Source organism: Rhamphochromis sp. 'chilingali' (genome assembly GCF_963969265.1).
Source record: "Rhamphochromis sp. 'chilingali' genome assembly, chromosome: 2".
Classification (NCBI taxonomy): domain Eukaryota; kingdom Metazoa; phylum Chordata; class Actinopteri; order Cichliformes; family Cichlidae; genus Rhamphochromis; species Rhamphochromis sp. 'chilingali'.
In genome coordinates this window covers 51,136,812-51,158,549 of record NC_137930.1, presented here as the reverse complement: position 1 = coordinate 51,158,549, position 21,738 = coordinate 51,136,812, and the positions used below count along the sequence as shown (strand labels likewise).

General features: G+C 42.1%; 1 protein-coding gene across 4 annotated transcripts in view; it reads left to right on the top strand.

Annotated features, from left to right (window-relative positions):
* LOC308393088 (DENN domain-containing protein 2A) overlaps positions 1-16,226 on the top strand; it is a 33,340-nt gene extending 17,114 nt beyond the window's left edge. Inside the window, exons 3-21 of one of the 4 annotated variants that reach the window (XR_013970917.1) lie at positions 983-2,017; positions 3,293-3,420; positions 4,649-4,761; positions 4,873-5,070; positions 5,257-5,350; positions 6,136-6,186; positions 6,438-6,625; positions 7,011-7,120; positions 7,791-7,860; positions 8,393-8,470; positions 9,447-9,587; positions 9,737-9,885; positions 11,531-11,708; positions 11,828-11,869; positions 12,031-12,136; positions 13,780-14,047; positions 14,135-14,279; positions 15,072-15,158; positions 15,298-16,226. Coding sequence is in view for 1 of the 4 variants with exons in the window: in XM_080876571.1 (XP_080732697.1) it covers positions 983-2,017; positions 3,293-3,420; positions 4,649-4,761; positions 4,873-5,070; positions 5,257-5,350; positions 6,136-6,186; positions 6,438-6,625; positions 7,011-7,120; positions 7,791-7,860; positions 8,393-8,470; positions 9,447-9,587; positions 9,737-9,885; positions 11,531-11,708; positions 11,828-11,869; positions 12,031-12,136; positions 13,780-14,061; positions 15,072-15,158; positions 15,280-15,329 (3,100 nt within the window). In the remaining 3 variants the exon portion in view is untranslated. Of the gene's footprint in view, positions 1-982; positions 2,018-3,292; positions 3,421-4,648; positions 4,762-4,872; positions 5,071-5,256; positions 5,351-6,135; positions 6,187-6,437; positions 6,626-7,010; positions 7,121-7,790; positions 7,861-8,392; positions 8,471-9,446; positions 9,588-9,736; positions 9,886-11,530; positions 11,709-11,827; positions 11,870-12,030; positions 12,137-13,779; positions 14,062-14,134; positions 14,280-15,071; positions 15,160-15,279 lie in introns of those variants that run through there. The other 3 variants (XR_013970916.1, XR_013970918.1, XM_080876571.1) reach the window with 3 other exon arrangements.
* The last annotated feature ends 5,512 nt before the right edge of the window (positions 16,227-21,738 follow it).

Here is a 21,738-nt window from a genome sequence, read left to right as displayed (position 1 = left end):
TTTGACCCTCAAACCCAGAGTTCAAACAGTCATGACTCAGTAATGTTCCAGGAGTGAATCACAGCTGAGACAGAGGCACCCAACAGATGTTTGAACTCTTTTAACAAGAATTCCCGTTTGGCCCGTAAAACAAAGCTCGGTTTGGGTGGAACCGTAAGCACTGGGATTGTGTGGCCAATTTTAAGATTCTCTGCTGTGTACAGTAAAAGCGGAAGTGGACAATTTAAAAAAAATATTGCACAATTCATTATTAGATTTGACAACAGTCCAATGTAATCCCTCCCTCTGTTTTTTTTAATCTACATAGTTCTCACTGCTGCTTTACCAAGAAAAGCCTGCAGCTTTTGCCTTTCTTTCTCTTTCGGTTTCCTTTCGCTCCTTCCACACAGTCTGGTTGCATCTTTTCTTTTCTTTTTGTTCAAGCTTGCAGAAAACTTCCTTCCTAAAAACTGTAATACACTGTTTCAGAACGACTGAACCTTTTCTTTTGTCCCACATGACATAAAAGCTCTGGTTATGGAAGATCATAATCTATAACAAACATTTTGTAGTCTTGCAGTCATGTGTCGAGTTGAATTTCTAAACTTTTTGACAGGTTTAAGGAGAGCTTGTCTGAATAGTGTGTGGTTTTTTTGAGATGTTATTTTTGAAGTATTTTTGTGTTCTCTGTTGGCCTTTTCCATATTATGGCTTTGTCAAAAGTGTATTAGTGTGTGCAGCTTCTTCTAATAATGTCAGGGGCTCATCTGAAGTGTCATTGCGCAAGACGCTGGTATAAATGCAGAGTTTACCATGTGTTTTGCTATTTTCCTTTTGGTTCTTCATTGTGTCTGCATTAAAATCAAACAATAATGAGATTTAATTGTGTCCTTTAGTTCCGTGTACAGGTTTCTTAATTAACTGATTTACTGCCATGTCTCTCTAGTATTTTTTCTCCTTTAATTTGTGTGCACGCTCATCTTTCCGTATCTTTCCTTCCTAGGCTCCAGTGCTGTGGCTTGAAGCTTGGCGAGGCTCCGTCAGCAGTGGTGCCCCAGCCCAAAGAGGTGTGTGGGTCACCAGTGGACAGAGACAGGAGGGACACCGCTGTGTCCATAAAGAATCACCTCTCTCCTCTCCTCAGCCCAGGTCCTCCTGACTCCATGCTGGCTCACAGGAGAGCCACGACTCCTGCTACTGACCCACGGGCTCCCAACATGGAAAACGGGCTGTGCGCTAAGCTGAACCACAACAAGAGCCCAGCAGGAGCCAAAACCGCCAGCATCCGTGATAAGATATCCCAGTGGGAGGGCAAGAAGGAGTCTGTCCCAGTAACTATTTCAGGAACATGTCCACTAAGTGCGACACTGAAGGAAGCTGAGACAGTGAGGAAAAAGGAATCCAAAACTACAGAAGTCCAAAGGACAGACAGCAAGAGGTTTGTCAGCTGGGACAGACAAGACTCGGGGAAGGAGAATGTTGGTAAGCTGGGGGATTCGAGACCTAAATCCCCAGAAGCCCCAGCAAACAAAGACAGAGAAGTGATGGTAGAGAGGGAATTTCGGGCTTCTAAGCCAACAGAACAACCCCAAGACAAGAAAAGTGTTTTAACTCATGTTAAGAAACTAGAGAAGGCAACAAAGGAGGTTCCTGACAGACCTTCACTGGCATTCCCAGGGAATTACTTCTGTCCTCCCTCTAAGGAAGAGCTGGAGGAGACAGAAAAGAGGGGCAATGAGCCCATTTTTGGGACTTTTGACATGGCTCGACCTAGTGGGACACGGAGATGGAGGGATGGAGATTCAGAGAATGTGTACAATGAGCCAGGTGCTCCATCTATAAACCCTCTCCCTAAACCTCAAAGAACCTTCCAGCACCACACGCCGCCCGCCACCCCAGCTTCAGGGCCTTTCTTGGGAAAGGGAAGAAGGAACTTGCCTCCTTTGCCCTCCGTTCCTCCTCCACCTCTACCCACGTGCCCACCCCCAGGAGTTTGCAGGAGACCGTGGGCAGATAAAGCACGTAACAGTAGCAACAGGTAAGACACTGAAAAGAAAGAAGGGAAAAATATCCTTCCTGACCAAGAATGTTAGATCTTTACTCAAGTTTAATAACATGCTGAAAATGTGGAAAAATAAAGTTAACCCAGCCCACACACCGCAAAAGCTAAAATTTTCCAAAAGTTGTAAAGTGGGAACTGGATTGGCCGGCGATAGCTCGGTGTACATGTCCTTAAACCCTTCCCCCGTCAGCATTAAACAAACATGGAGGTGCACAACATTTCCCACATCTGCTGTAAATCAGAATCACCGGTGACCTCATCCTTTTTTCTAAATATCCCACAAAATGAGCTCATTGGTTTGATCTCAGGAATGTACACACCGACGCAACTAGTTCCTCCATCCAAAACAACTCCACTGGAATAATAGAAGAGCAACATGAAGAGTCATGTCAAAAAGCTTTGCTTTTTCACAGAATTACAAAAAAATGAGCTCTTAAAAATTCATTTGGCATAATTACGTTAAAAGTGCAAAATCTGATCGATCTGAAAAGTAGTCTTTTGATTGCAAACGGTTAAAGATGTTTGACTTTTCGGCTCTCAGTAGCCCTTCAGTTCAGATGGTTACAATCAAAAAAGCAGGACTCTCTGTAGGGAAACCAAAAAAATGTGAACTCTGCAGTATTGAGCACATCTATTGTTCGCTTTTTCCAGTGGTCTGAATTCTTGTTTCGGAGCTTGGCTTGGATCTGTTACATTCCATACCATATGTGGAGGCCTCGCTCAAGTGTGTGCTCAAGTGTGTTGCTGTGTCAAGCCCTTTGTTTGGTCAGGCTGTCTCCCTCTTGAGTGTCCATTGCAGGGTGCTTTTCCATAGATGTGCCTTCACCAGTCACCAGATCCACATCATCCAGTATTGTTCAGTTTTGGCTAAAACTGCGTCAGAGCGGCGACACTGCATTTACTTTATCTAACTTTATTTCATATAAAGAGAGCAAGCCATGATACTGTGATGTACTCTGTTAAATAATTATTCTGTATAATCTAATGCAGTAAAATTGCACAGAATTACTTTGATTCCAAGACTTTTGATTTACTGATTGCACGCATGTGTAAATGTATGCATTGTGCTCCAGTGGATACATTTGGATTGATGAAACAGATGTGTTTATTTTGACGATGCAGCTAACAAACTGAAATATCAGTTTCATGTTTTGCAAGTGAAAAGAAAAAATCAACAACATTACCGTGACACATGTTCGCCTTAAGATGTCAGTCAAAACTCTTTCGTCTTTGTGCTCCTCTGTCCACCAGGAAGTCCTACGAATTTGAGGATTTGCTTCAGTCGTCTGCAGAAAGCTCCCAGGTGAACTGGTATCATCAATCCAGACTGGGCTTAACACGCACTTTATCAGAGGAGAATGTCTATGAGGACATAATAGGTAAATATTACATACCAAAAAATTATCTCTGTAACATTTTGCCTTGCACGCAAATTCATAAACTGACTCAAAGTTTGCAAGAAAGAAAGAGTTCAGTGACAGAGTTGACAAAGAGGGCAAAATCTCTTTACTCTTTTTATATTTTTTGTAATTTAGAGCTTTGCCGCTCAGCTTTTATTAAAAAATTATAAATAGAAATTCCTCACTTATTGTCTGTCGTATTATGCCGGCCCCACCTAGAGCGCGTTTAATTTCATAACGCACAATAGTGGCGTTGTGTGAGGTTGCATTGTAGCTGAGGTTGGCTTCTGTGATTGTCAGGGCTCTGGGATGGCGGTGGGGGAGGGGTTGGGGTGGGGGGCAGACTGGTATGTAACGGTGGCTGTTTTTGCCGGCAACAATCAAATTAAGTTCAACTACTTCTGAGTGATGCTGGAGCTTATTTTAACCTTGTTAGTTTCCTCCTTTTGTACAGCAGTGTTAGTTAAAACTCTCAGACATTGTTCACTGAACCTCCCATGGGTAAAGCGAGTCAGACTAACTATATGTCTACTAATAAAACTGTTCAGGGAGGCAGTGATGAATGCTTGTGATGTCCTCGAAGTCTTGCCTCCCTCCACCCACAAGCTTTTCACAAACACCCTTTGAACACACAGTCGCATGTCACTGTTTGCAGACAGAGAGGAAGGCAACTGTTGCCATCACATGTGTTCAGTCTCGTGCCTCTTTGATGGGTTTGACTAGCTGATAGCACACAGAAACACATTATGGAGATTAGTGTGACACTCTCTTCAGCAAGCAATGTGGAAAACAGCACACTGATCTGTTGTTTTTCTTTTTTTCCTTTGTCTTTTTCCTGAGCAAGAAGGAACAGGGAACTGAACGTCCCTCTTTATTTGCGTACAAGTCACATCTGGTGGATGGATTGATAGAGCAGGGGAGAGTCAGAGGCAGATGGAGAGAAAGAAAGAGACAGGCTTTGGAAAGCTACCCCACTTCGTATATGCAGGGCTTGCTTTTAACTTTAGCTGTGCAAAAGTCTTATCATGATGAAATATGAGCTGGGTTACACATACTGCTACTTGTAATAGCTCTCCGCACATCTGGAGTAGGAATCGTCTGGCAAAACAAACGTGAGTGATATGGAAAGAGTGCTTATCTGTGCTTTGGAACGAGCGCGCTATTGTGTAACTTGTGACGTTAAAAACATGTGTTTTTGCTTCTAAAGATCCCCCGTCCAAGGAGAACCCCTATGAAGATATTGAGCTGGAGAGAAGCTGTTTGGGAAGCAAATGCATTTCACCTGCCTCTTCATCTCCTGTCCCCAGCACACCAAATAAGGTACATTAAGGATGGATAAATATGGATAAATACGATAATCAAATAGATCCAATGGAATCGGAAAACCTAACCTAACCTAAAAGTATGCTAAAATGTGTTTGTCCCTATCAGCTCTCCTCCAAGCCCGGCTTTTTGAGACAAAACTCGGAGCGACGAAGCTTCAAGATCCCCGAGCTACGTAAGACCAACAGAGACACTGGCCTCTCCTCACCTTCCCGTATCAGCCCCCCCTCCACGCCCAGCAGCCCCGACGACACCCCGTGTCTCTCAGGGGACCCTTACAATCGCAGACGGAGGAAAATCCCTAAGGTACGAACTCCCACTTTGGGATTTAAAGAGGAGCAAGAACATTTCTACTGTACGTTTCCTGTGTGGAAGAGTACCTAATGAAAAGGGCTCACTGAGGTTGCACTGAAAGGATCTTGGTACAGGCACATTTTTGTTTATCAGTTTAAAGGGTTAAAGCCTTTGTGTTTCTGTTCTCAACTTCTCCAGATGGTGGTGAAGATCAATGGGATCTTCGAGGCGCGCAGAGGGAAGAAACGCATGAAGAAGGTGTCTCAGTCTGCTGAGTCCAGCTCAGGGAGAGGTGAGCCATCAAGTGAACACCAGGCTACTGTCTATCTCTGATTTAGTGAAAGAAAATTGAAACTGACTGCACGGACATCTTTAACTTGCGAAACATTGCGTCCGCTACTGCAGCGCTTTCAAGAAGGAGGTTGCATTTTTCAATATGTCTGTCATCTCAAGTAGAGACATGAATTCAATTTTACTTAATTCAGTGATTGTCTGGCACCTTGTGGAGTTTTTAGTAATCTTCATAAGGGAAACTAGATTGGTAGTCCAATGAAAACAAAAGACACAGAAAATAGGCAACTCATAGACAGAAAAACAGGACTTTACCATGCAAGGCAATGTTTAGACAATCATGGGTTCCCAGTTGCCATTAAATACAGTATAACACCAACTAAGTCCACAGTGTGCTTGGCAATAGAAAGCCCATGTGGGGCCCACATTCAAATATTACGTGCTGCTATAAAACTTTCTGTTTTCTATTATGATAACTGTTTGGTCTAGAAAAAATTTGACAAACTGGAAAAAAAATTCTCATATTAATTTTGATTGTGATCATTGTTTTAAGAATATGTACCCTTTGGCACAAATTATTTTATTTCTTCATTTTTTTCTTTGTTGTAGTTTATTAATAGTTTACCTTTAATACTCTCAGCAGTCAACCCACTCCATGTGCTTTGCAGTCTTGCCTTTATCTCATTATTTAAACAAGTATTGCATAAGTCATTTAATATTTTGGGGGCCTTTTCCGACTTTACTGGTGCTATAAATCTCTTTTCTTTTCTTCTCTTTTGTTTTCAGTGACAGACGAGAACAGCGAGTCGGAAAGCGACACGGAGGAGAAACTAAAAGGTGAAAATCCAAACAGACGTGCTACATAGTGCAATCTATAATGTAAATGTTTTTCATTCAGCAGGACATTTTAATATTAATGATATAAATGACAAAGAAGCACGATGTGAGCTTTTGTAGTTTTCTTCCAGTTCTGTGATATAGCTAAAGCTGGAAATGCAGGCTGTAATTTGTGGGTTCACTGCAACTCACACACACATCTGTGGATCGCATACATGCATGTTGATGAAATGTGTTTCTGTGTTCCACAGCTCATAGCCAGCGGCTTGTGTCGGTCCAGTCCATGTTGAGGCAGACGGGGCGGTACCGGACCTTGGAGAGGGATTTGATGGAACTGCAGGAGAGGAAACTCTTTGAGTATTTTATAGTTGTTGCGCTCCATAAGACCAAAGCTGGAGTTCCGTACCTGCCGGAAGTCACACAGCAGTTTCCTCTCAAGGTAAAACAGAAGTGTTACTGGAGCAAAACGAGTGAAGCTGAATATTATATGTAAACTTTTTGAAAATCGACATTGTCTGCTGTCTGCCTGACCATTATTTATGAGGAAACATGTACACCCCAGTTTATGAGCAGTGTGGCGATTTGAGCAGTGATACTGCTTTAGTTTTGATTGAAGAAAATTTTAATAAGTTAAAATCAAAGACTGATTGAACTCAGACATGCGGGGCCAAAATATGCACTAAGTAGTTTAACTGTGACTCTTTATATATTCAGTCATTACACGTCTGCTGTGCAAATAACTGTCGCTGTTTCTTTCTTTAATTTAAATGCTTTGACCTCTATTTGGAATCTCTTTATTTTATGTGGGGGTTTTTCTCATCCAGCTTGAAAGGAGCTTTAAGTTCATGCGAGAGACTGAGGACCAGCTGAAGGTCATCCCGCAGTTTTGTTTCCCAGACGCCAAAGACTGGGCACCCGTCGAGAACTTTCCCAGGTCAGTTTGGATCTGAATGCTGCCACGGCACACAAGCACAAAGTGAAGTGAAAGCAAACGTGGACACGGGAATTTCCCTCTGGAGTGGTGACAGCTCACTCAGCTGTTTTCCTCACTGATTATCACTTGAAAAGTTGAAAGCTGAAAGTCCCAAAGACTAATCAGTCATGACTGACAAATTACTGGAAATTAGCAAATCTTTAGTGCCTTCAGGAGAAATGGTAGCTCTAACACCATGCACCTAACTTGTTATTACAGAAATTACTCTCCTTGTTTGCTCTACAAGCTGCATTACTCAATGCCTCCGGTCAATGTACACATTGTTCTGAGAAGTGATGATTGTGTGATGGCGATGGCTAATAATTATCCAGAGGCAGATGTCTGAGGGGTGAGGGCAACCAAGCATATGATTAAAGTGGACTGGCTGACACTCTCCCCTGTCATGAAGGTTAACAGCAGTGAATGATTACCTGTCAGGTAGAGGTTAGGAAGTGTTGTGCGATTGTTTTCCAGAGTGACCCTGTCCCGAGGGCTCTCTGTGTTAAGTACAAAGTAAGGTTTTGGTGGTAAAAACCTGACCCTGCGTTTTTTGTTTTTTTGTGATTTAACAGTTTTAAGATGGTTTTTTTTATATGATTGTTTGAATTATCTTTCCCTTTTACATCCCCAGCGAGACCTTCTCATTTGTACTGACTGGTGAAGATGGAAGCAGACGTTTTGGATATTGCCGTCGTTTACTGGTATGCTCTTACAATGCTTCCTGTTACGGTCGCAGGTTTCTGCTAATTCAGGCTTAATAAAACGAATCCCTCATTATAGTCTGTTTAAAGCAGTGGTTCTTAACCTTGTTGGAGGTACCGAACCCCACCAGTTTCATATGCGCATTCACTGAACCCCTCTTTAGTGAAAAATAAAATAGGATTTTTTTCAAATTCAAGACATACATATGTTTTTTACTGGTGCACAAAATGAGCCGTGCATATCACAGCTGAGGCTCTGCCGAACCCCTGAGACCGACTCACCGAACCCTTAGGGTTCGATCGAACTCAGGTTAAGAACCACTGGTTTAAAGCCTTCTGCTGTTTTTTTCTCATTCCAACGTATTTCTTCAACATGGATGACTTTTTTTGTTTTTTTTTCATGAATGTAGCTGTAAAGTTTCTGTCAAATAAAGGCTTTGGTTTGCTTCACTGCTCTAATCCTCTAGTTGTAGTTGGTTGAGCAGTCTTGTGTTATGAACCTGTCTGTCTCTTTCCTTCTGGCTGTTCACAGCCCAGTGGCAAAGGCCGAAGGCTCCCTGAAGTCTACTGTATCGTCAGCCGCCTGGGATGCTTTGACCTCTTCTCCAAGGTAGATACACAGCAGTGACTTAAGCACAGGCACAAATGTGCAAACTATACTCAGAGCCGTGACTTGCATTCAGTTACACTGCTCTGAACTGCACGTGTTAACACAAACCACCATTAAAAAGTACCACCCTCGGTGCCCAAAGAACTCCACCCACACTTTCCCCAGTCCCTTTTCCCACAGGGGCTCGTATCCATGGCTACAGTAAAGCGACACATGTGCAACGCAGCTGATGTGGTCGCTTCAGTGGAAGAGCTCCCCTGTAATGAGCCTTAGATTCATCTGCATGTTGACCTGTGTAAATGCTTTGCAGCGTACATATGCTATAGCTAAAGTTTGATTACTAAGGACACATACATGGGCATGGAAGAGTTTTCTAAATATCTTCAACATGTAGTCAATCAGCTACACACGCTTTAATTCAGCACAGATGCGTAGAGTGTGTTTGTAGAGTAGAGGAGTACACATGATTGAGTCAGGGTGTTAGCTGTTTGTTGTGTTTTAATGTGGCGCCATATTCATACTGCATTATGGTCAGAATAAATGCATTTGGCTAATAATATCCACTTTCCTAAAAGAAAATTAGGGATTTGAGTCTGGAACTATAGTGACAAGAAGATAGATTTTTTTTTCATTTGCAGCAATTTCTGTTAGATGGTCGTTTATATTTGGCAGTATGGTTGCATTCTAGGGCCTTCTACTTGCACAGCCACAGGAGGAGAGAGCAGGAGCAAAATCCAGCACATTATTATTATTATGTTAATTAAGTAAGAACCAGAATTCTATAAGAATAAATAGCAGGGAGGTGAGTAAAGTTTGATTACGGAGATGTTATTATATTTTATATTTTAACTACATTTTGGCCCAAATATTTGAATGGTAAATTAGATTTGTATAGAGTTTTGTCATTTTTTTGTAACACAATAACTACAGGTTGCTGGTGCTGAAACCAAAGTGTTCCCTTTCCTGTCTCTTACAGATTCTGGATGAAGTGGAAAAGAGGAGGGCAATCTCCCCTGCCCTGGTGCAGCCTTTCATGAGAGGCATCATGGAGGCTCCCTTCCCTGCTCCAGGAAGAACTATCACCGTCAAAAACTTCCTACCTGGCTCTGGGACAGAGGTACAAAGACATTTTTACAAAGGAGTCTATTACCCAAATCAGCATTGTTTAAAACTATAGAAATAATCGCATTAGTAGCTTTGTAATTTGTATCTAAGGGTCTTCTTTCTTCTTTTTGTGTGCCTTACACGCCTCTTTCTTTACTGCAGGTGATAGAACTGTGCCGCCCGTCAGATTCCCGCCTGGAACACGTAGACTTTGAATGTCTCTTCTCTTCATTAAGTCTGCGTCTTCTCCTCAGAGTTTTTGCCTCCCTGCTGCTGGAGCGCAGGGTCATCTTCACTGCTGACAAACTCAGGTTGGCTCTCGTGCTGCTGGGTTCAGCCACTGTGTTATTTAGTTTGTTTGCTTCATAAATCGTTGCTGATAAGACTATGCGAGACAGGGTTGTGATGCTGAAAAGATCAGAGAGTTTGAATGATATGACACAGAGATTTCAAGTAGACAGGCAGTCTGGGGAAAAGAAGATCGCTGACCAAAGTGTGAGAGGAAGGAATGCTGTTGTGTTATACAGTCGCCTGGGGAACAATCAGTTTTTCCCTGGAAAACTGTCATAGATGCCAGACAAGAAGGAGTAAGGCTTTAAAGCATGGCTGCTGAGCTAACACCATGTGTGCAGTTTGACGTCTACAAACAAACATGGTTCCTTCGAACCTTTCACTTCATACGTCACAATAGTTGTCATCCCCCTCCCCACCCCACCCCCAAAGGGCTTTCTTACTGCTGTGATACACATGTGGCGTCTACAGAAGTCCCTCTTAATCTGATTTAAACACCCTAAAGGTTCATGCTGTATGAATACATAAAGCATAAAAATTATTTGATGAAGCTCTTCAGAGTGAACTGTTTTGTGTGTTTTTGTTTTCTTATCCTTAGTATTCAAACTACGGTGTTCAGACAGTATTCCATAGTATTCGAACAGCTTACATTAAAAGCATTTTTACCAGAGCTGTTGCACTTTCTCTGCCGTGAAGTGGAAATTTGGCCTCGTTAATTGTTTTTTTGGGTTTTTTTTAAAATAATGAATTAACTGCAAGCAGATGGAAATGCAGTGGCGATTAAGCCAACAGTGTGTGAGTGTGTCTGCTGTCACTGTATAGAGTTTGCAAGTGTTGCATCACACTCCATTAAAACACTCATTTTAGGGTGACAGCGGGTTTGAATGGGGAAACATATAAATGAACTTTTCTCAACATGTTCCACATTAATAAGTGGTTGGCAGGGGAAGTTATTTTTTAGAAGGAGGATAGCGCCATCTTGTGGTAGGGATTTTCTTTCTATTTTAGACTTTTTTTTACTGTGATTTTGTGTTTTCCTTTTGTTGTGAATGTCAAGGATATATTATCATATATGAACCAACATTTCTCCAGAACATGTGAATCAAAGAGCAAAAGCTATTATTATCACTGTCTGGACATTATCCATGTTTACTAGCTATGATTTCTGGGAATTCCCAACATATTAAATGGGATTAGATATGAAAATAATGTTATCTCAGTACAAGAATAGCCTACATTGTGCTTTCATATTAAAATAGTTACAGGTTCTATGTATATATTCAAATATAGAAGTGTTTTATCTAATAGTACAGGGATTTGGGATTACATACGACATGGTGAATGATACTAATGTTAAATTAGTTTAAAGTTTAAAGTTGACCTGAGAAACAAAATCTCCTAAAGGCGCTTTATACTATAACATAAATCGTAGGATAATAGAGAGAAAATCCAAACAATCAGACAACCCCTTATGAGTAACCAGTTGGCAACAGTGGGACAGAAAAACTCGCTTTTAATAGGAAGTAAGGTGGTTGGTGGAGGGAGGGAGGTAAGACAGAAGACAAATGATAACACTTGCCCATTTTCTGGTTTTATTGGAAGATTTATTCATCTGTTTACCAGATTATGACAATATTTTTTCACACTTTCTTTCTCTTTCCACAGTACGTTGTCTCAGTGTTGTCATGCAGTAGTGGCTCTACTCTATCCCTTCACCTGGCAGCATACATACATCCCGGTGCTCCCACCGTCCATGTTGGATATAGTCTGCACTCCGACTCCCTTTATAGTTGGCCTCCTTTCCAGTTCTCTACCTCGACTCAAAGAGCTGCCCATAGAAGAAGTAAGAAAAGGTTTTTCTTTCGTTTTTTTGTAATTTATTGCCCGTGATGCCCTTTACTCTGGGCACTTCCTATACTGAACAATAGCTTCAGGAAATAACATCATTCTCCCTCTTGTTAGGTCCTGGTGGTTGACCTCGGCAACAGCCGCTTCCTTCGACAGGTAAAAAAAAAGAAAAGAAAAAAAAGAGATTAAAACAGAAAGAGCACAGTAAAAAATGTCACTAGTCACACAAGAGTTCCTTGTTGTGACTGTAAAAGATGTTTTGTGGAGTGGGCTGTGTGTTAAGTTTGTTTAAATTAGTTTTCTTTCCTCTTCTATAGCTGGATGATGAGGACTCTATTCTTCCACATAAGCTGCAGGCAGCTCTGGAGCATGTGCTGGACAAGAGAAGGGAGCTGGCCTGTGAGAAAGGAGATCTACCCAATGGTGACTTGTCATACTTGTTATTTCTTGCATATATAATGTGGGTTTTCTTGTTTTTTGGTGTGTAAACAGAATGTACTATGAGCAAGAAAGTTTTCACAGGACTAGCAGAACCACCTTTACCAGCAATAACTTGAAGTAAGCATCTTTAGTGTGACTTTCAGTCTCTTGGGGAGGAATTTTGGCTACTGTCCTCTACAGTATTGCTTCATTTCATGGAGGTTTGCGGGCATTGGTTTATGTACAGCTCTCTTAGGTCCCGCCACTGCACATCACTCAGGTTGAGGTCTGGACTTTGACTGGACCATTGCAACATCTTAATTCTTTTCTGTGTCAGACATCCTGTTGTAGATTTGCTGCTGTGCTTGGGATTATTGGCCTCAGTTTCTGCCAAGCTTTAGTTGTCAGACCGTTGGCTGTGCATTTGACTTTACAATACTAAATAACTTCCACCACCATGTTTGACAGTTGGTATGAGGTGTTTGTCTTGATATACTGTGTTTGGTTTTCATTAAACATGGTGCTGTGTGTTATAACCAAACATGGTGAAAACACGCTCTTGTCTGTCCAATAGACATTGTTCCAGGAGTGTTGTGGGTTGTTCAGATGCAGCTTTGCCATCATTTTCCTTTTAGAGAGGAGAGACTGTCTTCTGGCAACCCTTCCAAACAAGTCATACTTGTTCAATCTTCTAATTGTACTGTTATGAACTTTAACATGCAACATGCTAAATGAGGCCTGAAGAGTCTGAGATGTAGCTCTTAGTCTTTTGGCAGCTTCTCTGAGAACAACATGGTCTGAGGTGAATTTGCTGGGGTATCCACTCTTGCCAAAACTTGTGCTTTTATAGAGGTGCTCACAAGAGTGCATTTGATTAGTAACTCCTGGCTACTACTTAACATCTTAATTCTTATGAAAGCAGTAAGGGTGCACCTAAGTCCTGTGGAAACTTTCTTTTTTTACATTAATTGCCACAGCCTTCTTTTTAGTGATATTAGTCTGCACAAATCTCTGGTTTAAAAAGCTTTGAAGTGTTTTCGTTACCAGTCATATCTTCCTGGGTTTCATGTAATGAATATTATGTACCACAGCTCTAATGTTCATTGCCAGCTGTTTTCCAGTGAAATATATAGGTATGTACGAAACACCTACAACTTATCATTCTGCAACTTGATCATAGTTTTGTGGTACACCGAAGAAATTTTCCAAGAGAACATTCCCAGAGATTTTCATCATTTTCCCTAAATTTTTAATATGACTGGACAGCTTCATTCCAGTATTCAAGTTTTTCCTCCTTAATAATTCACCTTTAGCATTAAAGGGTCCTTGAAGTATGACGAAATTCAAAGTAGAAATGTTGTGGTTAAAAATACAAAACCATAAATGTGGTGTAACTCTGCATAAATCTCATGTTCTTTGTGGTCGCCAAACCTTTCCAACAGAGTTCACTCCAACACTGCTGGAACATTCAGTCTAACCAAAGTCTGTTTCCCAAACTAGATCAAGATCTAGATCAGTGTCAATACTTTGAAGTAGTCTGTGTGAAACAACCTTGTATGTCTTCTGATGTGTAGCAGTTTTTTGTTGTAATTGCTTTTGGGGGTGGCTAATTTTTACCCCTCTTCTCCGATGGTTTTCTCTGCCAGACTCTAGCTCGCTGAGCACAGTGGTGTCGGAGGCTTTTGTTCGTTTCTTCGTGGAGATGGTGGGCCACTACTCCCTCTTCATGGGTGGAACAGAGAGGGAGGAGGAGTCTGTCTCCTCCACCACCTTGCCCAGCCCCACTTCTTCCTCATCCTTTCAGCGTGAGGCCTTTCGCAAAGCAGTCACTTCCAAGAGTTTGAGAAGGTTTCTGGAGGTGTTCATGGAGACTCAGATGTTCACCGGCTTCATCCAGGAGAGAGATCTGCGCAGGCAAGGCCTCAGAGGTAGTAATAAGCTATAAGCAATGTTAATGCTCTTTAACATTGTTAAAGTGTATCTGCTCCTTTGTGCAAGTAGGAACAGGATGAGCACTGCCACTCCGCTAGCAACCTGTCACTCCTTCCACACTCCACACGGGGAAACACGGGGACAGGTCCGGGGAATCTAGGAACAAAGGAACACGTTAAGTCTCTGAGACAGAGGCACGGCAAACTTGAGCTAGGTGTGTACTGACAAGAGCCTTCACAACAATCCAGCGTTGAACAGCTGATCTCCTCCTTCTAATATACCAGCTGGTCTGATGAGGCCCAGGTGTGCACAATCCGGGAAGGCGTGGACCGAGGGCGTGAACCCGCCATGAGTTCCGCCCCGGCAAAACAGGGGAGAGGGAGAGAGAGAGGAAAAAGAGAAGAGAAGGGGGGCTAGGAGTGAAGAGATGCTGATCAGCGCCTTGCCGATCCTGCAGGTCGTGACAGTATCAGGATAAAATCCTTGGACGTATTGTCAGTCTCTACGCCGGCCCTGGACAATGCCCAGCCTCATGTGACAAGAGTATGTGGTTAGTTCTTGGAGGATGAAGGAATTGATACCATTGACTGACGCTCGCCTGACCTAAGTCCAAAAGAACACCACCAGGTTGCACTGCAGACTGTACAAAAGTGATCTCCCAGTCCATATCTGGGAGGCAACCCCCCAGGACACCATTTGTCATCTGATTAGGAGCATGCCCTAACATTGTCAGGCATGAATACAAGCACATGTGTGCCATACATACTGCTGAGTACCATCCATTATCCAGCAGTTTTTTTTTTTTATTGAGATCTAAAGTGTTGCTTTTTTGAGCAATGATATTATGCGATGTGATATTATGCTTTTTTTGGCCAAAAAATTAAGAAAATGATCAGAAACATTTCAGTGCACCGATGATTCGGACTTTGCTCTGACTTCAGTGTGAACTTGTAGTTACATTTTGTATACCACAGCACATTTAACGAGTTCTTTTTTCCCCCTCCAGGTCTCTTTGAGGTGAGAGCACAAGAATATTTGGACTCGCTGCCTGGGAGTGAGCAAAGAGGGGTCAACAAGTTCCTGAAGGGCCTAGGTGAGAGTCTCTGCACAGCCTCAGGCAGTCAGCTTATCAGCTGATCAATTCATCATCTGTAAAATCCTCCAGTTTTTCTTTATGGAAACATGCTCTTTGTCTCAAATGTGTCTTCATGCAGATATGTTGCTTTTTCCAGGAAACAAGATGAAATTCCTTTCCAAGAAATGAGACTCGGAGTCATTGCTGAAAGCAGAACTAAAAGGAGGTGCAGTCCCTGGATACAGAGCATGCACAGATGGAGATGTGTCTTTGGGTTACAACAAATGAAGGCCCCTGAATGGAACTGGACTCATATGTAGTGCTTAGCATGAAGAGCTGGTTTAGCTCTCAGCTTCATCGCCGATGATTCTGTCAGTGTTGGATGGGGTTTACTTAGCGTGCTCCAAAACTCCCCACAAACACGATAAAGCAACAGTGTCTGGTCTTACAGTCTAAATGTTTTACAGATTACACTAATCTCCTACAGTGTATTACAGTATAACACAGTGTAAATGTCTTAGGAACAGTGTTCTCATCACTAACTTCAACTGTAAACCTGTAAGGAGGAGTGTCCCTTAAGATCCAGTTTTGTACAATATTGTCCTATACATTCCATGTATTTTCTATAGGAAGTTCTATAAATGCAATAGTACAACTTCTTTGTCAACAGGAGGCTGTTAAGTTAATTTATATTGCTTTTTTGTTTTGTTTTTTTAGACCAACTTAATCTCTTGTTTTAATTTCTTTTAAATGAGTCCAAAGGAATCTCCTGTAGTTTCTAATACACTTTATTTAACAGAGTCTAGACTGTTTGTAGACCACTTTGGATTGTTGGGTATACGTGCCACTGTTTTAATTAAATGTACTGTTGATGGACGCTATTGTACCGATAAACACGTACTGATCCAAAGGAAATCAATGTGAATATGCCTGTCAGTAAAGGATGTGGGCTTCAGCTGATGAATTGTGTTTGTCTTAAGCCAATTAGTATCAGTATGTTTCACAAAAACAACTAAGGTTGCCTTAATATGATCGAACATACAATGAAACTTCATAAATAAAGTGATTTGATTTAGACAAACGACTCCTGTTCTTCAAATCCCATTTCTGTGTTTTGGCAGCTTTACTCAATTAATCCATAATTTTCTGCTTATATTATCACTTTTTTGAAGACATAAAGTTATGAAGTGGTTTTAGTCTCCACTGACTAGCCAACAAACCAGTGTAATTTCTAAGAGGTTTCAGATTCAGACTTTTCTTTACATTATAGAAACTTATATATACACACGGGATGCTGTCTAAGAATTTGGCAGGAGCCAATGCATGAGCAAGAAACTTAGCCAGTCTTCTAGATCTATGCGGTTTTTAAAAGTTAAACATAGAGGCTATAAAACTGACAATATGGAGATCAATATGAAGATCTGTTTATCTCTCTCTCTCACTTTCTCATATATGTATATCTATCTATCTATATACATATACATATATATGTATACACATATATATATAGAAATATATCCAAGAAAGGATGTCCAGTATGAAGTGTTGGACAGCATCAGGCCCCCACATGGTTCACGCCTACTGGCTGAAGAAGCTGACTGCACTCCAGGAGTCAGCACTCCAGTACCAAAGAACCAGCTGCTAGTCGATGAGAGACACCCAGAATGGCTAACCAAAGGCCGGACAGTCCTGATCCCCATGGACCCCCAGAAGGGACCAGTCCCATCCAAACACCGGCCAATAACTTGCCCAAGTGCCACAAGCTCCTGTCAGGCATCATAGCGGTGAATGGGGCACAATGCATGAGAGGGGCCCAGAAAGGAATTGGCAAGAATACCAGAGGTGCAAAACACTAGCTACTGGTAGACCAAGCAGTCAGCTGAGACAGCAAGACTAGGCTGACCAAGCTGTGCACTGCCTGGATTGATTACAACAAGGCCTATGACTCGATGCCCCACACCTGGAATGCCTATACAAGATCAACAGGACCCTAAGAGCTTTCTCAAGAAGCCCATTGAGTTCTCAGGAACTCAATGGGGATGTGGTATACAACACTAGAGGCCAACTTCAAGCCCATAGCACAAGTCATCATCAAGTACCGGATCTACCAAAGGGATGCGCTGTCCCCACTGCTGTTCTGCACAGTCCTGAACCTCCTCAGTGAGATCATTGACAGGACTGGCTACGGATACCGACTACAGAATGGAGCAATCATCAGCCACCTCCTCTACATGGATGACATCAAGCTGTATACCAAAAGTGAATGAGACACAGAGTCACTGATCCACACCACCAGGACTGTACTGAAAGACAGCACGGAGGCACTAATCGTGGCAGAACAGGAACAAGCTCTGAGCACAAGATCCATAGAGGCTGGGGTCTATCACACCAGGCAAGACCCCAGGTGCAGGCTGTGTAAAGATGCCCCTCAGACAATCCAGCACATAACAGCAGGGTGCAAGATGCTAGCAGGCAGGGCATACATGGAACGCCATAACCAAGTGGCCGGCATGTGTATACAGAAACATCTTTGCCATCTATGGCCTGGAAGTCCCTAGGTCAAAATGTAAGATGCCCCCTAGGGTGGTCAAGAATGACCGAGTTAAGATCCTGTGGGACTTCCAGATACAGACAAACAAAATGGTGATGGCCAACCAACTGGAGATAGTAGTGGTAGACAAGCAGAGGAAGACGGCTGTAGTAATAGACATAGCAATACGAAATGACAGCAACATCTGAAAGAAGGAACATGAGAAGCTGGAGAAGTACCAAGGGTCAGAGAAGAGCTCGAGAAGATGTGGAGTGTGAAGGTAACAGTAGTCCCAGTGGTAATCGGAGCATTCGGTGCAGTCACTCCCAAGCTAGGCGAGTGGCTCCAGCAGATCTCAGAAACAAATCCGAGATCTCTGTCCAAAAGAGCACAGTCCTTGGAACAGCTAAGATACAGTGCAGGACCCTCAAGCTCCCAGGCCTCTATTAGAGGACCCAAGCTTGAAGGATTGACTGCCCACAGGGGCGAAAGGGGAATTAAAAAAAAAAAGTTTCAAAATCCTATGTAACCTTGTTTTGAAGTTATTGTATTCACAAGATTTTCAGAAAACGACCTTTCACCTTGACCTTGACCTTGATGTCACTGAGATTCAAGATTTTTAGTAGATACACCTACAGTATCGATTTAGAGCTCCTACGTCGCTCCATTCTCAAGTTAATGTCACAAACTGAAAGCAGGGACTCAAGCGCAGAGCAGGTTGACGTATCAGAACACGATTTATTTACACACCAGTGCAATACTATATACAGTGACGGGGGAAAGTCCAGGATTCCAGGGGATTAGGGGAAGGCTCTCTCTCTCTCTCTCTCTCACGCTCGCTCACGTCCTTACATCCGACTCACACACGTCCGTACCGCGGGGAGGTCACAGGTCCGGGAAGATAAACTGGAATAGGGAAGGGAGAAATCACTCACAAATCATGAAGGTAGGGCGTAAAGGTATAAGACCAAAAGAAAGACTAACGTCAGTAGCTCAATCATCCAGCGATGAGAGGATCTGTGACCCAGCCTCAAATAGTAGATCGGTAATCAGCTGATCGCCATCAGCTGATCGCCAACAGCTGTGTGAGCCAAGGGTGGGAGCCAGCTGTGAGCTCCGCCCAGGCAGAGAGGTAGGGGAGAGAGAGAAAAAGCAAAAACACAAGTGTAGCCTTGTGAGGCCGGCTGGGCAGGCACAGGGACCATGACAGTTAACCTATTTGCAAACTTGGGTGTCCATGTCACCCACCCACCAACAGCCTTTTACAGCTGAGGGGTGAAAAGTTTTTTATTTGAGGAAAAATGCTTCTTTGGTGTCACTCTATTTGGCTGCTCTATTACAGCATGACATAAACTGTACAGCTGTGTGGTTCTTTCGGGTGACCCAAAATGTTATCTAGAGCCGTCACTGATCTGTGGTGCTGAAGCAGAGCTGTGGACAATTTAAAATAGAAGCTCAAAATACTGAAAGGACAGCATCATATGGCTTTTATCACCAACATCACACACATTTTTTTTTATTGTTGTTGTTAATCTTTGAAACAAAAATTACATTGCGCCTAATTTGACATTGCCTCTGCTTTCTGTGTACTTATACATAACCAGGACATCACCAAGAATGAACTCTTCCTATATTACCAAGTGCAGCTTGTCCAAATGAACATGACTGTGAGTCTTAAAAACAGTACGGCTAGAATAAACCCCAGGTTACAACCTTTAGAGAGAACTGTGATGGCTTTCCACTGAACGAACACACGCACCACCCAGAATGTCCAGCAGGGGGCTCTGTTACCCAGTTCACGTTATTCCGCATATGTAGCCTTGGAAGAGTCCAAAGTTCAGAATTACATCTCAGACAATTATGCCTCCAGGCCTTTAATGACTTGCACAATATACCCGAGTCTAACAATATTATCGCCTTTTGGTCTGATCATGTGACATAATAAGCAAACTAGAGCTGAAAAGCAAAAGGTTACAAGTTATATGGGGGGAAAAAAACTTTTGAAAAAAAGATAGCCATCTTGGATAGACATTAATATGGGCAATTTATTTTTAAAGACATATTTAATATTGTTTCTTTAGTATAATAAGACATAAGGCCTGGAGAGTATAAATTTAATAGCAGCGCTTAAGGTAGCTTTAACTGTTCAGGTGTATCACAAGTGATAGAAATACGGTGGATAAAGCATATGCACTTATTATTCAACAAGTCAAAGTGCAATAGTGATTCTTTATAGCAGGCAAAAAACTGTTGAGCCCCTATAGTATGGATCTGAAATATTACATTTGTGGCAACGGTCGTTCATTGTACCTGATATAAAGCTTAATAAAATTTGAAGGATTAAACCAGTGATTTCAGTTACAGTGGGAATCCAGTGTAACACGCTTGTCCTATAAATGGTGTGTTTGTACACCCATTGTCAGTGTTCATGAAGAAGTTGAGTGCTATAATATTGTGTATCCTTTCTGTTTTAGTTCTTTTTAAATTATTCTTCTTAATGCCATGCTCTTCCACCCTTTCCTCTCCTTTCTGAGCCCTCCTCTTCCTCTCCCCCTTTTCGTCATTACGTGTTGGCCGGTCAGACCTCCTCGCGCCCTCCCCTCCTCTGTCTCCCCCCTCCTCCTTCCCTCCCTGGGTCTTTTTCTCTGGCTTTTTCCAGGCTTCATGTCATACCACGGCTAATTCCTGAAATTCCTGCCCTCCTCTCGCTTCAAACAAGCGGCTTCAGGAAGGAGACGAGGCAGCAGAAAACAAACAAAGAGGGAAAAAAATAAGAAGAAAACCCCCTACGGACTCCTTATTTTATTTTTAAAAAAAATCATAATAATAAAATAAAATACTACTCTACCTGCCCGCCTGCCTGCCTGCCGGACTGCTAACAGGAGTTTGACCAGGTAAGCCGGTGCAAATGTTTCACAGTTTTCTGAGTGTTGAGCGCTGTTCAGGTTTCAGTTGCGGGGTCTGTCGGAGTGAAACTTTCAGTTTGTTGAACAATGTGGATGTGAAGTCAGTTGTTTGAGCGCCTTCTCTCTGAAACAGCTCACACTCGCTGTCGGAGACAACATTCCATAAATTACTCGCATTTCTTCGCTGGAATTCCTGCATTTCCCCCCCTTCTTTTAATTCCAGCGGTGGAGTAAGTGAGCTCTGACTTTCTGTGCTTTAGCCGGAACCTTTCTCCTTCTCTCTCTCTTTCTTTTTTTTTTAGTGTGAGGGAATAACGTCAGGGCTGTGCGGTCAAACATTAGCGCCCGTCTGGGTAAAGTTTTACTCCGGGATCATTCAAACGGTGTATTTATTAACCCGCAGGATTAATTAAGTTTTCTGCCCTCCACCACTCCCCTTCTTTTCTTCTCAACAAGTGTGAGTAGTGTGTAAGTGTTTTGACAGGGTAGTGCCTTCTCAGTCTGCTATTGATTGAATTGTATTTAAGTGTGATTAAAAGCTGGGATAAATGATGTCATCAGTGGGACGATGAGGTAGAACTTCAAGTAGAATCGTACTAGCAAAATAAAAAAAAATTGCTTCGTGTCTTTTTAAACTATAATTTATTATGTCATGAACTGTGGTACTCCCGATGGTTTTTTTTTTATTTAATTTTTTTAAATGTCTAATATATTTGTTTAGTTCGGCAAATAGGCTACAGTCAGCGGAATTAAAGACATGACGTGTTTTGCATGTATGCATTTACCCTGCGCTCTAGATTATAATCAAAGCAGTTTTTTGGCCATTTAAAATATCTGTTATGTTATATTTGTTGCCGTTTCTGCTGCTCTCTTGACCAGGTCTGTCTCGAAAAAGAGTTTTGAAATCTCAGACTATTTAAAGGATGTATAAAAATCACTTGAACAAACAATGATTGTAGCTTCTACCTTGTGGACAGAAGGGTTCTTAGATGACTTGATATCATTCACGAGGGATCTGCTTTGATACCTTACAGGTCGACAAGCCATTTACAGCAGTTTAATTACTGCCAATACTTTATTTTATTTTATTTATTTATTTTGAATACTGGTGTTGTGCAAAAAAAAGTGATCAACTGTCAAAAGTCATTTCCGATGTTTGTGT